Source organism: Oreochromis aureus, linkage group 14 (genome assembly GCF_013358895.1).
Source record: "Oreochromis aureus strain Israel breed Guangdong linkage group 14, ZZ_aureus, whole genome shotgun sequence".
Lineage (NCBI taxonomy): Eukaryota > Metazoa > Chordata > Actinopteri > Cichliformes > Cichlidae > Oreochromis > Oreochromis aureus.
The window spans coordinates 34,787,766-34,804,520 of record NC_052955.1 but is presented as its reverse complement, the minus strand read 5'-3'; the positions used below and the strand labels follow the sequence as shown (position 1 = coordinate 34,804,520).

Here is a 16,755-nt window from a genome sequence, read left to right as displayed (position 1 = left end):
AGGCCTCTCGCTGCCTTTTAAATTGAGCATCACTTTTCTGCTGCTCTCACTTTTAATCCTGTTAGTTCCACTTTGAACCTCATACTCTGAATGTTAATATTCCTGCTGACTTTCTCCCTGTTGATGTGTTTTCAAGGAGTTGTGTTGTCTTGTGTGACTGACTCACAACAAACAGGAGCCCAGAGTGCTCCTTAATTTGTAATTTTTTTTTAACCTGATTTCTGTCTGCGTTATTCCTCCTGTCAGGGTCCCTTTGTGCACATCGCCAGTCTGTGTGCAGCTCTCCTCAGCAAGTTTATGTCTCTGTTTGGAGGAATCTATGAGGTAAGGCTAACACTTATTAATATAACACAAAACAGTCATCTTTTATATAATTTCAAACTAAAATCTCACATTGTTGGTCTCAACTGTCCTGATGCCGTAATCCAGATGTGATCTTGATATTCCCATTAAAGCTTTAGCTGGGATTCTCTTTTCAGGCTGTATGCATACCCTACCTTACTGGTGAATGTACTTAGCAGTTAAGCCAAGCCAAAAAGCACTACATATTCACTTTATGTGATATTTATTATTGACTTTTTACAGTAGTTGGTTGCACATGGGAAAAAAAAAGGTATGAGGGTAGTTCACCATTCCCATAAATATTGTGGGAAAATTGTATACTTAAGCATCATATGGTCTCATCGTTGCTGGCAAAGACTCCAGTTTATTGCTCTTTGAAGAACAGACTCTATGCCATCAAACACAGATCATCTCCAGTCTCCAGTACCTATTGTGAACACCATGAGACTCCGATAGACATCAGAAAGGGGGTTTTTGTTGAATGTTGGTAAAGTTCAGAGCCACCGTCTGGGCTCTGGCACCATGTACCCGAATTAGTGATGTGCTGAGGGTTTCCTCTTTGACTTTCATGAGGGGTAAAACCATACTTGCCAACCTTGAGACCTCAGAATTAGGGAGACATTCAAAAGGGCTGTTGTATATATACATATATACAAAAAAACTTGAATTTTACAATGTTTATTTATCGGATAAAATAAGTGAAATGTCACCGTTATTATTGTCCAGCCGGAAACAGCGGGGGTATCCAAATTCAGAGGCTGCGTCCACCTGAGGACCTTGCCTTCGCGGTCTAAGTGGGCCAGGTCCTCCGAAAGCCGGGTAGACCGGAAATGAGCGACTGTGAAATTGGACGGTCTAGCCTTCAGAATTACGTCACGAGCTCTCTCTGTGGAGTGAAACTCTTCCGTCTGCTCCTTGCTATCTAAAATATAACCGGACGCTGGCGTAAATTTTCGACCATTTCACACTTCTGTTTAATCAGTTTTCTGTTTGACGTTTATTCAGCTGTGTGAAAACCCCGGAGGAACCCTCCCGAGGGATTAATAAAGTTTTATTTAATCTAATCTAATCTAATAACTTTAATCTCAGCCAAGCCGATTTACTCAGGAACAAATAAAACACTGAAAAAAGCCACACAATAACATGTTTAAGTTATTTAAGTGACTTATAGACCATGTTTAACCTGAGTAGCAAAAGACCGCGGGGGTTTGAAAATGATGTGCCGGGAGTTTGCTGCTCTCCCCGGCTCAGATATTTGAAGTTTACACAGCTACATTCTCGCCTGAAAATATGTTAAAAGTTTATTTTGCGACCCAGGAAGAGTAATAAGAGTAATATTAAAACTAAGTAGTAGTAGCCATTGTTGGAAACTGGAATTGGCTGGGCCAACCTGGGATATGGTTTTTCAATTTTGTCGTCCGGGTGGAAAATCGGGAGAAATTCAGGAGAATGGTGACTCCGGGAGATTTTCGGGAGGGGCACTGAAATTCGGGATTCTCCCAGAAAAATCGGGAGGGTTGGCATGTATGGGTAAAACCAAAGCAGTGGCTGGAAATGTGAGTAAGTAAAGTGTCTGAAAGGCTCTTCCACCACTGTCCTTACGTTGGATTAAAAATATCAGCTCCATAGCCTGAAACTATACTTAGTTGTGTACTGGAGCACTGGATTTTAGCATTGTCAATCAAAAACATTCGCTTACCTTCCTAATGCAGGACTTGGAGCCATTTGCGTGTCTATTAGTACGTGCAAACCAGCAGCACACAGCTCGACATAGACTCGCTGTGTGGTTGGAAAGAAAACAGAAGCACAAAAAAATCAAAGATAAAAAACAAAAACAGCATGAAAAGCACAGCCTGGTGGCCCAGCATCGGGAAAGGAAACTAAGTTTTTAGTGGGCACACCCCGTTTCAGTTCTATTATGTTAACTTCACTCATTTCTACGACTGGCTGAACGACCAAAAGTGGCACAAGCAGTAGTCCAGACTGGTTTTCAGTGACACTGCCCCCTGGTGATAGTAAACAGCTACAACATTTGTCATTTGGTGTCGTTTCTTGGATTGGATGAACTGTTGTCTCAGCACAGAACATATGACCAGGACTGATGCTTAATTTCCTGCTGTGGCTGACAGGGTGAGGGTGGGTTACAAAGCGGCTTGCAGGTTTGCTGCACCTGTGGGCTAGCTAAATCGGTTTTAATGCCTTTCCTAATGTAAGAGTTGCCATTTGGATTTTTAGAAGAGTTTTAACTGGCACAGGCAATGAGGTTAGTTCACTGGCCATGATGGTGGCTGAGCCTGACTCAGCCAATGCTATGACTGATGGTCAGTAAAAGCTTCTTTTTAGTAGAGCAAAGGCAGATTTCTGTGCAGGAATGTTGCAGACTATTTAACAGTACAAAATAATCAGTTTTCCCGCAATTTGTTTGATTGACATGTTTGAATCATTTGTTGTTTTGGTTGTTATTTATTTAAGACTTTTTTTTTTAAAATTAATTTTCTCAAGAATTACTAGTTCCCCCAACAATCAGAGCAACAGTAGGGAGGAAAAACTCCCTTCTAAAGGGAAGAAACCTCCGACAGAACCAGGCTCAGGAAGGGACAGCCATGTGCCGCAACTGGTTGGGGTGGGGGGAGTGAAAATGTAAAAAAACAAACAAAAAAAAAACAACGTGATCATTATTGGAGCAGCTTAATTAATTTTTGCGGTGTAATTTGCTGTTAATATCTTTTTCCAACTCCAGTTTGTGTTTTTGTCACTTTTGCCCGGGGTCAAAGAAGCAATGCTGGAGATTGCTTCTGTGTGGTCTTTCAGTGTCAACACACGGGAACCTCTTAGAGAGACCAGGGTTGAAAAGGGGATGCCGGAGACCCTCTGAGGGTGTTATGTGCTGGTGTGATTCCAAGGCCAACGTCTGTTTAATTCTAATCTGACATTCCATTCTATACTCAGCTGACCTGTGAAATGTACAAATATATACGATTGTGGAATTTGTATAAAATATTTCTTATATTTGAGATTGAAATTGTATTTTCATTTCACTGAAACTTGAACAATTTAGCAAATGTTTAAACTACAATTCTATGTAGGTAAAAAAACAGAAGTCAAATCAAAGTAAAATTTAGAATAGGCCTGTTCAAAATGCCAGATATACATGACACGAAAAACCAAATAGACAATAAGCCTTGATTGCTACTTAACCAAATACATACATACCTGAATTAATTAGCATAGCGTTAGTAAATTTTTAATTCCTGAGATTATGAAAACCGATCAAACTGATCAAACGTTGAACATCAAAATATTGCAAATCTAATCCAATGAAAAGGTTTCAGAATGTATTTTAATATAATGTTTCCTGTTTTATATCCATATGGGAATTGTTTCATGGATTCACCTCAGTGTCATTCATCTATTCTAGTGTATGGGTGCAGAAAACATGTGTGATGTTCACATGAAAGACCACCTTATAAAGTGCTTCCAGCAGAAATGATGAGGGACAAAATCTGTGCTGCTTGTTATGTGAAAAGTCTGTAATTTGAAACAAATGTGTGGCTGAATTACACAAACACAGTGAAAGTCTTAGGGTACCCCTGTGTGTTGACACAGACCGTGCCCCTGCTGAGCTGTAGCAGAGGATCAGTAACACAAGAGAGAATCTTTTTTTCTTTCTTTCTTTTTTTTTTTTTAAAGACTAACTTTACAAGATACTTCCTTGATCCAACTTATCCAAAAATTCTGAGGACATGTGTTGCACATAAATAAGCGTATTCCTAAATTTTGACAAAAACTAAAAGATTCAACATTTTTGCACCTGCATCAGTGTTAATGTGGGCACTCGAAGCTAAATAGATATGAAAATATAAATTAACCCCCTTAAAGTTACTATTGTGTTTCTGAAGGAGACCTAATAGATGCATTTTTGGTTAGGTGTACCAACTGCTTTGACATTAAGTTGGAATCAGAAAATTGAAAATTTGAGTTCTAAGAGGGATTTTAGTTGGTTTTTAGGAATGACAAGCAAACAATAGCGAGTTAAAGTATATACATGAATTTCTCATCCAGAGTAAAATGCCCACTATATGTGAATATAGACTCAGAATGTAACTGTATGAATGTAATGTATGGAATGTAACTTATGGAATCTAGAGTTGGTGCATCTGCAATTAAATTTGTAATTACTGGCACTTGGATTTGTGAGATTTAAGTCCATTTAGTCTAAAATGCAAATTAATGCATAGTGTGTATGCGTCTTTCAGTGTAGGCAGGGAATTTATGGAGGGCAGTTTCAGTTGTTCAGAACGGTTCACAAAAGCAACTTTGCAATATCTTGAGCCAACACTTGCAAAATCCCCAGGTGAGGGAAAAGTGCAGGAAATAAAATTAAACAAAAGCTAAGAGATGACGAACACAGTGGAAGGAGTGGGTGCTCACATTTCTTTATTTTTTTCAAGCTGTTTGAGTTTGAAGTGACAAAAAGAGAGCAGAAGGCCTGAAAGAAAGGGTAATGATGAAGAAATGGGGAAGGAAGAACAAAAAGAATATTTGAGGGTGAAGACCAGAGCTGGAACTTATTTCCAGCAGGGTTGGTGGATTTTTGGGATACTGAAGCCTGCAGCATTTTTCTTTTTAATTACTTTATATGGAGCACATAGGCTCAACATAGAGCTATTAGTTGTTAGTTAGTTTCTAACTTTCTGTCCCTCTGTTATTTGGGCAGTTAAAAAGTTCTTTTTTTTTTTTTTCCTCTTTCTTCTTCAGGAATTGCTCTCTTGCAGCTCATGTATAATCAACAACCACTTATATCCTGTTTTTTGAAGTTTGAATCACTTTTATTTGTAGACAAATACATCTTTTCATCGTTTCTTCCAAGAAACGTATTCATTGATTGAGATGGAAATTTTGGAAGCGCTAATGAGAATAGGGAGAAGAAGAAGAAAAAAAGTCAGATGGAAATTGCGCTGAGTGTGTATCCATTGGGAGAGGAAGCTGGGAGCTGAAGGAAATCAGAAAAACCTTTGACTCTTTGTTTTTCTCGTGAGATGCGAGCATGTCTGTTAGGGGGGTTAAAAGTTGGGAAGTTGAAAAAAGTACAAAACAAAGCTGGGGTACTGGGAAAAGGGTCTATGCTGTAGCCACTATATCCCTACTCCACATCAACAATACACCATTTAAGCTAAAGGTAAACACTGTAATGCCAATACAAATATCAGATAATGTCTGATGTTTTGCTGACCCATCAAGCCACCTGGACCTACTCCCTACATGGACTTTATTGCTCTATAACGATGCCACCCGAAGTCTCTCTTCACACTATATACACGTCAAAGTTCCTGTGATTGCGTTGTCCCGTGTTGTAGTTCATCCTGGTAGTTTGTACACTTTTTCAAGATCATTGAGAACTGCTGACCACATCCTTCTAGCTTTTCCGAGGTCCAGATTAAAGCAAAAAGGCGATCAGGCCTTTGCTGTGGCTGTTGTGTTTGTTTGTTCCCAAACTGTGGAACAAACTGCCCCTTCACATCAGGAGCTCCCCAACATCAAAAGCCCACTTTCATTCTCTAGCTTTTAAATCGGAATGAGTTCTGTTACTTTTATTTTTTATTTCTTACTCAGGTTTTCTCGTTTTGTTTCAGAGCATGCCCTTGCCCTATGCTTTTATGTCATTTGATTATTTTAGATGCACAGCACCTTGGTCAACAGCTTTTGTTGTGCTGCAGAAATAAACTTGACTTTGACTTTGTTAGAAAAAGTTGATGTCATGTTAGAAAAAGTTGATGTCATGCAGGCCGGCTAACTTCTTCCAAAATAACTCTCTAAATAAGGTGGACAGAATGCTTTCTAAAATAAGGCCACATATTGTGAATATAAATAAATACACCAGGGGCATGAATACTTAAGGCGGATTTGCACATTTAGACATAATACCCCACAGCTGCCTGAACAATTATATTAAATCTCTTAGCTAAAAATACAAAGCTCTTTCCTTGGCGTTCCCTATATGTCCATCTCATGCATACAGCCAAGTCTGTGAGAACACCTGGATTCAAACCTTGTATTTACAAGGGGTAGCCATTTAGAGGAAGCTGGATTTAAAGAGGAGATGCTGCAAAAATAGCTTCTTGTTTTTTTTTCTTTTTCAAGGCCAGTACAAGATGACAAATAAGGATCAATTTAAGTGTGAATCGTGCAAAGCTATTCTAGAAGGAAGACTCGTGCAGTTGGTCCATAGATTTGACCTTTTGAAACGTCTTTCTGAGAACATATAGCACACCGTGCAAAAGATAGTTTTAATGCTAATTGTTGTGAATAAAAAATGTGCTAGAGTACATTTAAATTCACATTTCATTATCTGATTTCACTTCAGGTGAAGATAAAAGGTAGTAAAAATGCTCTTTGCTTTCGCGTATACGTGAAAACAAACAGTTCCGATCTGTTCTGACTTTTACGTCCAGCCAATTTAAATGTAGCAGCAGGAATTAGTTTACAACCGTCATTCAACGCATTCTGCCCCTCCACCACCATTATTTTCCCTCTCTTTCCGCTATTTATTTTTCTGTTAAATTTTCCATCTGCCTCTCTTCCTTTATATTAGTCTCTTCTGAAAACCCTATCATGGGCCTCATTAAATAGTCTACCTGTAACCCTCTGTTACTCCATCCTGCTCTCCATCCCTCCAGAGTGTTGTCATGCGTTTTATGGCATATTCATGCTGAGTGTGTATTTGCCTGTGTGGATGTGTGAAGAGTCCCTTTGCAGCAGTATCTGGTCCTCTCTAGTGTTTGAAGTACAGTATGCTAATGCAGCCTGCGGGCTGTAAAAATTAGCTTTCTGTTTCAGAGTGCCGTACTTTAAAAAAAACAAAACAAAACAAAACAAAACAAAAAACAGCTTCTTTTTTTTTCTTTTTTGCACGTCATGTTTTTCCCATACACATTGAGTACTCTTGTTTGAATACAGCTGGCATTTGTTTAGATATTATTAGCTAAAATGCGTTTTATTTGAGCTGTGAATGTCAGCGGAGAAAATGTTGAGTTTAATGCTAAAACACCGGGGACTTGGTTTCTTGAGTCTTGTAGCATCATACAGCGAGTTTAGGCAGTAATGAAAAAGACTCTTGCATTTGTTCTTTGCTAGCTTAACTTGTGTCTCTTACTCCCATGCCTCCTGAAGGAGCCCGGTGTTACAGGGATTAAGGTAATTCAGCTGCAAAATTCCCGGCATGAACGTTCTTTCATCCCTACAGCTGAAGTCAAACTGATTTACTGAGCTCCATCTGTTACTTATTCCACTATCCAGTTTACAAAACATGTTTTAAGTAGTGCTGTCAGCGTTAATCTCGTTAAAATGACGTTAATACCATAACCGCATTAAGGCCGCAAATCTCTGTTAGCGAGTTAGCGCAGATCGCCCCGTGCATGGGGCTGGACGTCGCTAACGCATTAATGCATTAATGCGCTAACGCGTTGACGCTGTGCTGTTTTAATGAGATTAACGCTGACAGCACTAGTTTTAAGCCTAGAAATAAAGTTTTTCCCATTTGTTTTACCTTAAAATTATTAGTCAGGCTAATAATAAGGCAAAGATTTGTTTTTGTTTCTTACCTAAGCCCATACATACATACATAACCCACTGTTCAAATACACTGAAAGACTAAAAGAGAGGAGAAAAAGAAGAGCAAAAACACACTCTCTTTTATTAGCAGTTGTAAAGCTTTATCAAAGCCACTGTGTGTACTATTCATACCCAACAATATTTGAGTCTAGTGAAAATGAACTGAGAATTTACTTTATCTGCATTTATTATTTATGATTTATTAGAAATAAAAACAGCAAGTCTCTCCTTCTTTAAGTATGTATACGAACTTTAGTGGAACTTTAGTTTTCCTTCAGATTTGTCTAGAAGTTGATTGGAGGCCACTGGGTCTGTAATGGCCAAACAGAACACTGTGGATTGGGAAGTGTCCAAGAACACAAAGGTAACTCCAGTAGATTTTTAGAAGTCCTCCAAAAGATGGAGAACCTGCAAGACAGAGGACCATCTTGTATCATCAGTCATGGTAGAGCAGCTCCATAGACCTCTCTCAGTATACAGTAGGGAAAAGGATAGTTCACTCAGAGTACTTTAAACAAGTCCATTAGGGAGTAGATCATCTGTTCTGACAAGACAGTAGTGGAACTGTTTGGGGAGAAGTCCAGGCATAATGTCTAGCTCATCACCACAGCTGTTATAGTGAAGCATGGTGGTGTTGGCGTCATGCCTTTGAGTTGCAGAAAGGATGAATGAAGCCAAAACGTCTGAAAACACATTTCTACTTTATCCTTTTATATTTTTGAAAGTAGATTGAATCATATAACTGAGAATTTTATCAGTTTAAAATAAAATCTGTGACAACGCAGATAACCAGTAACTTTCTGAACTTGGAGCAACTAAGCCTCATGAAGAGGGAACAGAAATATAAATAATTTGGTCTTTTGGGTTAGAACTTCCCTTTAGGTAAGTGGCCAACCCTTTTTTAACGTTTGTACTTTTGGTAATTCCAAAAAGTAATTATAATTTGCAAGTAAAGATTATTTATTAAGTGGTTTGTTTTGGGGGGTTTTGCTACATGTTTTTGCTGATTTTAAGCAGCTAGTGTGTGATTCAGTTTTTTAGTGAGGATCAGCTTATTTTTAGGCTCTGTTGACTAATGTCAGCAAATAAGATGGCCCTGGCCAGTGTAGTATTACATGATTTGTTTTGAGTTTTTTTTTCCCTCTAAATTCTAAATGTTCAAAAAATGTTTGATAGACTGAAAAACATTTTTTTCAGTGTCTTTTTTTGTGTGTGTGTTTCGGTGGGATAACAGGGGAAATGAGACAAACAAAATAAAGACAACAAAAATCTGCATCAGACAAAGTTGCATGTGCAGTCCTGGAATCTGCTCAGAATAATTCATACTTCATCATCCATGCATCCCTACTTGTCATTCAGAGGAAAGTTCTCTGAAATTTCCTTTTTTTTTTTTTTTTTTTTTTTTACTAAATATTAAGCCTTACACGCACCTTCTCGTCCACACAAAGTTTTCCATTTGAAATATTCTGTTAAAGTAAAACACGCAGTAACTTCCCTTTACCACTGCCATGCTGCTTGAAGGACATCGGTCTCATAGGAATGAAGGTAAATAAAATCAGAAGTGTCAAAAAGAAAGGAAAAAAACCTCCATTCCCACAATGCACCACAGTCCATCCCGTGCTCGTGCAGCATGATTGTCCCTTTCCCATCTGGCAGACTGTCTTACGACACAGCTCATTATATGATCCTTCATCATCATTATTATTATTATTTTTATTGTTTAATTTAAAATGTAAAAAATGATTTTCATATATCCATATTATTTTTTTAAATAGTTTTTGCTTTTTGTTTTTAAGACATCCAATTTGTATTGTACTCATTTGAAATTCAGTTTTGCTTTGATTTAGGAATATTTTGTTTTGCTTGTTAATTGTTGATTATTATTATTATTATTATTATTATCATTATTATTATTATTGTTATGAGTAGGAGGAGGAGTTTTTTTTAGTTAATAAAAACTTAAATTTTAAGCCAACCTTTTTCACTTCATCATTATGGAGCATGTATATGGAGCATGTAGGTGAATCCATATTGGAACAATGCTGTGACATGACAAAATGTGGAACAAGTGAAACACTGTGAATCCTTTCTGGATGCACTTTTTTGCTTAGGCATCTTATTAAAAGTGTGTCATAGAAAAAATGTAATGAATTTGACTCACTTCTTTCCTTTTCGTTTTTGTTGTTGTTGTTGTGGTTGCTGTTGACTGACTGCTGGTGACTGAAATCTAACCACTGTGTGGTTTCAGAACGAGTCAAGGAACATAGAGATGCTGGCAGCAGCCTGTGCCGTGGGAGTTGGTTGCTGTTTCGCTGCCCCCATAGGAGGTGAGTCTAAAGCCAACGTGATGTAGTACCACAAGCCCGTCGCACTCTGTAATGAGCTTAATCTGTAAGCACTGTTTAACTTTTACAGTGTGTAACCCACTTAACATATAATGGGCTTCATGTTGCTGAAATGGATGGAGCAATCAGTGCTGTTTCATGGGAGATGTTTTTTTGCGGAGGTATTCTCTTTCTGCACACCCTCGTATCATCTCATGTTAAATTTAGAGCCCTGGTACGGCCTTGGAGCCCACTACACGCCTTTGTATCAGTGACATAATTTATTTAGCTTCTAGCTGGTTTTTCCTCAGCCTGTGCTTCCACCCCACCATGAATTCATCTTGCTAAGACTGAGCTAACTGAGGTAAATGACACTTCCAAAAATGGAAATCATGTCTGAATACAGACGCTGGCGAACAAATTCATCTGTGTGCAACGCAAGGAAATGTTGTTGTTACATGAATGTTACATGAAGTCTGCATGTCAAGAACAGTCAGTTTAACTTGTTTGTGCATATTTTAAATGTCAGTGCTCATGCCTTGTGGTGTTTGTGTGTTTCAGGTGTGCTGTTCAGTATTGAAGTAACTTCCACATTCTTTGCTGTGAGGAACTATTGGAGGGGTTTCTTTGCTGCCACTTTCAGTGCCTTCATCTTCAGGGTGTTAGCTGTTTGGAACAGAGATGAAGGTAAGACTGATGTGTTCATTGTACTTAGTATAAGACAGTATAAGCACTTTATTAGGAACACTTAGTCCAGCACAATCAAATCCATTTTTGTAGTAGCTAGTGGCATGTTTAGTGTCTTTTGTTTTTGAGGGGCAACAAATCAGAAAAAAGTCGTATCAAAGCAAGAGTGGCCTTATAGTTGGTTCAAACAGTGGATAAACTGAGGGGCTTCACCAAGGCTCAGTTTAGGATCGATAAGGACCGAGCTGTGAGTCATGCAGTTAGAATTCAAATATGAGGCTGGAAATGATCAGAGTGAGTCCACTTTAAGGTTCAATATTTTATTGTCTTCGAAGACTGGGACCAGGTCTGCGAGCACTCAGCCATCACATCACATCTTCACAGCAACTTTTGTGAATTAAGACAGTGAAAAAACTGCAATAAGATGGAGTCAGTCTGCTATGAATTTGGGATTGAATGGTCCAAAATTTTCAATTTCATGCAGTCTTTTGTGATATTATTTATTATTTATATTATTAGCACATAACCCTTTTTAAAATATGCTTTAATTGACATTGATTACTGCTTTTCTGGATTACAATGTATAAACATCATCTGTGCAAAGATTTATGCTTCTAAAGTGAAACTGTGAAAAATTGCAGGACTTTTAATAAATAAATGTCCCGGTGTTGTACAGGATGTCCAGTTTTGGCACACCTCGGACACCATATGCGAGTTGAATTTTATTAAGTATTAAACAGCAGAAATTATTTAATTTCATTACCATGCCTAGAAATGCTTGTCTTTTGAATATTTTTGAAGAATTAACCAAACATTCACAGTCGGCGGGCCCTTTCTGTCCTGCACCCTGGTAAGTTTAAATTGCCTCTGGCGATTTAAACTCTGAGGGGCCGTAGCCTCGGCCTCTATTGGCCAATTTGCATGATTGACACCTCTTTTTAATTGGTTGAGCCAATAGAATCACAGTGACATTTTTGTGGTCTTCTTTTGCAGCTTGTCTAGTGAATTTTGGTTGGAGCATGGTGAAACTCGGTGTTTTGGAGCCCTGCAAGCTAACTAGCCATTGTTTTCATGGTTACCTGAAGTCTGGAGAATTCTTGGCTCGGTTGTGTGTGTTTAGCGGACTTTTGCGCATTTACGTAACTGCTCTTTTAATCATTGCTTGTTTTGGCTGTGTTTGGTGGTTGTAGAAATGGTTTATATGAGCATTTAGCTGAGATACTAAGGTTTCTGTGGATACCACACATGTTGATATTTGCAGGTTTGGCTCTTGGAGTGTTACATACCTCTTGAGCCTGGGGGCAATGGGGTTTTTAATTTGTGTATAAATGAAGCTCTGTCATTATTTTACTAGTTACATGTGTGCAAGTCTAAATAATATACTGAGTAAAGGACAAAGACTTGCTGCACATAAAACCATATGACTAAGAACACTGGAGGTACTAAAAATAGAATTTTCTCAGTTCTCAGTGGCAGGCGTCCAAACTTCTTTGGGATTTCCAGGATCTTGTTAGCGGTTTAGTTTTTCACAGCCTTTTCTCCCACCAGTTGTTTAATGTGGTCAGGTATTGTGAGGTTTGGAGTTTTGGTCATCACCTCCACAGTAAGCTGTTTTCCTTTTTACTCCTTCCATCAGTCAGTGATGCATCAATAGCTTTAATATATTTTATTTATTGCCCTACATGTGTTTAGAAGACCTGTTTTTAACCTCGCTTAATGACTTTGAGGTCTGTTCAGTGATAAGGTGGCTTGTCCTCTCTCTCCTTCTCCAGAGACCATCACAGCCCTGTTTAAAACCCGCTTCCGATTAGACTTTCCCTTTGACCTCCAGGAGCTTCCTGCCTTCGCTGTCATTGGGTAAGTTGGTTAAGATGCTGAAGTTAGTTTAAAAAAAACAAACAACTCATCAATTAGACATTAGCCAGCAGGTCCATACTGTAAATAAGACCATGCCTAAATTAATAACAAGCTGCTTGTCAACAAATATTAGTAAGAAAATGGAAACTAGCTTGTTTCACAAAAAAATTTCCACTCTGAGTCACAGTTTTTTGTCCATCTGGTTGCTCTGACAGGTATTCCCATTTATTATGATTACCTCATAAATTCAGACATTATTCAGGAGATCCACTTACTGTAGCTTGTGAACGTGTTACCTCGGGGTGGACTGCGTGAGTCACCTAACATGGATTATTCAGCTTGCAACAGTTGCCAGCGCACTGAGGGACGTCTTATTTTATCCTGTCCTAGCCTGAGGGCTCTTCTGTGCCTGTGAAAGAGACCACGGGCTCCTAGAAGGAAGCTGGTGGAGAGATGGGAGGGGGTGCTCTCGCTCCATACTCTGTCCTTCTTTTTCAGATGAAAGCGCGTGCCTGTGTGTAACTTGTGTAATGACTCCCAGAGAGAAGACAATCCCTCTCTTTCTGTTTTTTGGGGGGTGGGGGGGGTCTCATCTTTGTTCATCATCCTTCGGCTTTTTTTTTTTTTCTTTCATATTTAGTATTTTTTTTGTCCAGAGACATTAACACCCACCACTGCATCAGTGGCTTGCACATACAGTACACTGTCTCCAGAGAAGGCAGCAGAGTGCTTAGTCCTAGTTTTACACTGTGTGAGTCTGTATGTGCGAACTGGCAGGTTTGCGTGTGTGTGCGTGCCGGTGCATCCTTGTAGTTTCCATCTTCCCCTGCCAGTAGCTGTCAAGCTGGGAAAGTCGGTCAGTGTCTCAGTCAACTAGGCCAAGAAGAGTTTGGTGTGTGCTACATGCTGCCAAGGGCATGTCTTTGAAGAGTCACACACTACTCTACTTACTGTTTACAGTTTACTGTTTTAGGAGGGAGAGGGTCACTGCAACATGTGAAGGCTGGCATGCAACCTACTTATTGCACATGTATATGTGTCCATAGTGTGTGTACCTCGACTTTTTTTAGGCCAACAGGAGGGTGATTACTTTTATTATAAACTATTCTGCTGACGACTTCCTCCGTTGATCAACAGAAAATCAGATAATAAAAAAATTGTAGAAAAATTGATTCATTTTCTCAAAAACGTACAATGAAAATTGAGTGATATGTCATTCATATTTCAGAAATTTTCTTTTAATCGGCACAAAAGTCTAACCAGATCAAGAATTAATGGATTTGATGACCAACAGCCAATTAGGCAAATCATTTATAAATCAAATTGTTGCAATTTTTTTTCTGGTGTTGCAGACTAAAAAATCCAAAATTAGGAGAACTGAATAACTCAATAAATAAAAATACATTTGAAATTAAGAGAAAAAAAGAATTTAAAAGAATTTAAACTTTTTATTTTATTTTATAGTATTTTATTCTATTCTGTACAGTTGTGTACAGTATTTATTCTTATTTTATTTTATTCTAATTTTTGCTTCATAACTTTTGCACTGTCCACTTCCTGCTGTGACAAAACAAATTTCCCACGTGTGGGACTAATAAAGGTTATCTTATCTTATCTTATCCTATCAAAAATGCATATCAGTAGAACTCATCATTAACCATTATTATGAGAACAGGTAATACTGACAGGCTCTATTAGTTTCCACCTTCTCTAACATTACTTGAATGTGGGCCTTCATCTTAAACTATATTGTATCTTAACTTACTTTACTTGTAAGGATCAGTCAACCATAGTGTGCAGCATTTCCCCTGTGTGACAGCTGACTCATTTGCATGATGAAGTGAGGTTGTCTATAACAATAACTGGAAAATGAAGTAAAAGAATTGAATATGGAAGAAATGCAGAATGAAAATGCATTGAGTGAATGGGTATCTCTGCAAATGTATATAAATACAGAAAAACCTTTCATAAATGAAGTCCCTGTATTTATTTATTTTTTGTTATTTTTAATTCATTTAATGCTACGTTAATTTATTGAGTCACTTGATGTGTTCATTTTATTTCTTTTTCTTTTTCGGTCCTCTGTACACCACCACCTGATCATAGCTTTGACACTTTCTTATCCTCAAACGGTACACTCACCCTTCTTTTAATCATGAGCACAAGCCCAGATTCCAACACTTAACCCCCACCCAAACACACACACCGAGGACACCGGGTTTTTGGGGGGTTTTTTACGTGTACAATACAAAACGCATGAAAAGGTAGACGTCCTGCGTTTTCCTCAGCTGTGCCAAAGAGGCAAAGACTCCCTCATCATCCTGTTCATTATTTATTCAAAGGTATTTGATGGAATTAATAATGCAAGAGGATAAATTTATAGGCATTAGGTTGTCTGCGTAGCTGTCTGAGTCTATTATTTCCCGCCACCTTTTCTCTGCTTTCTTTCGCTCTCACTCCCATAAAGAGGACTCCCACCAAGCTTCTAAATGCGCGCTTATATAAACCTCTTTTTCCGCTTTGTCTCAGACTCCCCCACAAATCCCCATCTGACACTGTGTTCTCGCTCTTTTATTCCTACTGTCTCATGCCTGTGACTCCCTGTTCATTTTTTTCCATGCTCGTCTTTGTTTCTCTCCGTCTACAGTATATGCCTCCCACATGTTTTGTGTACTTTCTTTTTTCCTTCATTCCCATATTTCTTTGTTTTCCTGTTCCCCCACAACTTTACAGAATTACATTTGCACTTATTACCAGCAGCCACCTCCAGTCGATTAGAAACTCATTACATTTTCATTGTTTTTATTGTAGCCAAATGCACTGGGGACACCCTATGGAGGTGGATCAAGTCAGAGAAATGTTGCACTCGATGCGTTGATGCTTTGCTTTGTTTACACTTACACAAATTTATTCCATTCTGTTTTGATTTGATGCATTATACCGGATAGGGAAAGGGAAAAAAATGAGTCCCACTTGTTTTCTCTGTCTGCAGTATTGCCAGTGGTTTCGGTGGGGCTTTGTTTGTCTACCTGAACCGACTCATTGTCCAGTTCATGAGGAAACAGAAGGTCATCAACAAATTTCTAATGAAAAAGTAAGTATAATCACCTTAATAAAGCAATGGGTGCATACAAAGTACATACCAGAAAGAAAATTCACTGCATTTTCTCAAGTGATATAGTAACGTCTGATAACTTTTTTTCTATGCAAAGCAGAAAGCATGATGCATTGTTACAGTAAACTTGTCTCAACTGTCAGGATAACATTGTGCAATAATCATCATTTGAAAATGGGAAAATGTAACTTGATTAAATTTTAGTTAATAGTTTTTAAAATTGGCCAAAGTAATGCAGAAATAGTGTTTGCTAATTTGTTAATACTGTAATTGCTTTGTAGTACTGTGTGGGTGGTTTATTTGAAATTGCAACTTTAATGAAAGTTGCAATTTCATGACCCTCTGGGAACGAGAATAAATGAATGTGCTCAAAACGACAATAACAATCTCCCGTTCCACCACATCCTAAAGGTGCTCAGCAGAAATCGAGAGTCATCATACCAGGCAGTGTTTTTCCATTCTTCTGTAGTTCAATTTTGAAGAGCCTGTGTGAACTGTAGCCTCAGTTTCCTGTTCTTACCTGACCAGAATGCTACCTGGTGTGGTCTTCTGCTGTGCTAGGCCATCTGCTTCAAAATCCAACATGTTGTACATCCTTGTTTCTCTGCAAACCTTGGTAGTAAACAGTTGACCGTTGACTTCCTATAAACTCAGAGTTCATCAACAAAGCAGATTCACAGAGAGAACTGCTGCTTGGTGGATGTTATCCATTTCTCTGTAAACTCTAGAGATCATTTTGTGGGCAAATCTCACTACTTTTAAATGAGTTGCTCAGGTCACTTGGCACCAACAGCCATGCCATTCAAAGTCACTTAAATC

At 38.4% G+C, this 16,755-nt stretch overlaps 1 protein-coding gene across 2 annotated transcripts in view; it reads left to right on the top strand.

Annotated features, from left to right (window-relative positions):
• clcn2b (chloride channel, voltage-sensitive 2b) overlaps positions 1-16,755 on the top strand; it is a 176,357-nt gene that overhangs the window by 85,992 nt on the left and 73,610 nt on the right. For both annotated transcript variants that reach the window (XM_031735480.2, XM_039597945.1), the window contains exons 6-10: positions 247-324; positions 10,202-10,280; positions 10,839-10,964; positions 12,737-12,821; positions 15,814-15,915. In XM_031735480.2, coding sequence (XP_031591340.2) covers positions 247-324; positions 10,202-10,280; positions 10,839-10,964; positions 12,737-12,821; positions 15,814-15,915 — 470 coding nt within the window. The remainder of the gene's footprint in view (positions 1-246; positions 325-10,201; positions 10,281-10,838; positions 10,965-12,736; positions 12,822-15,813; positions 15,916-16,755) is intronic.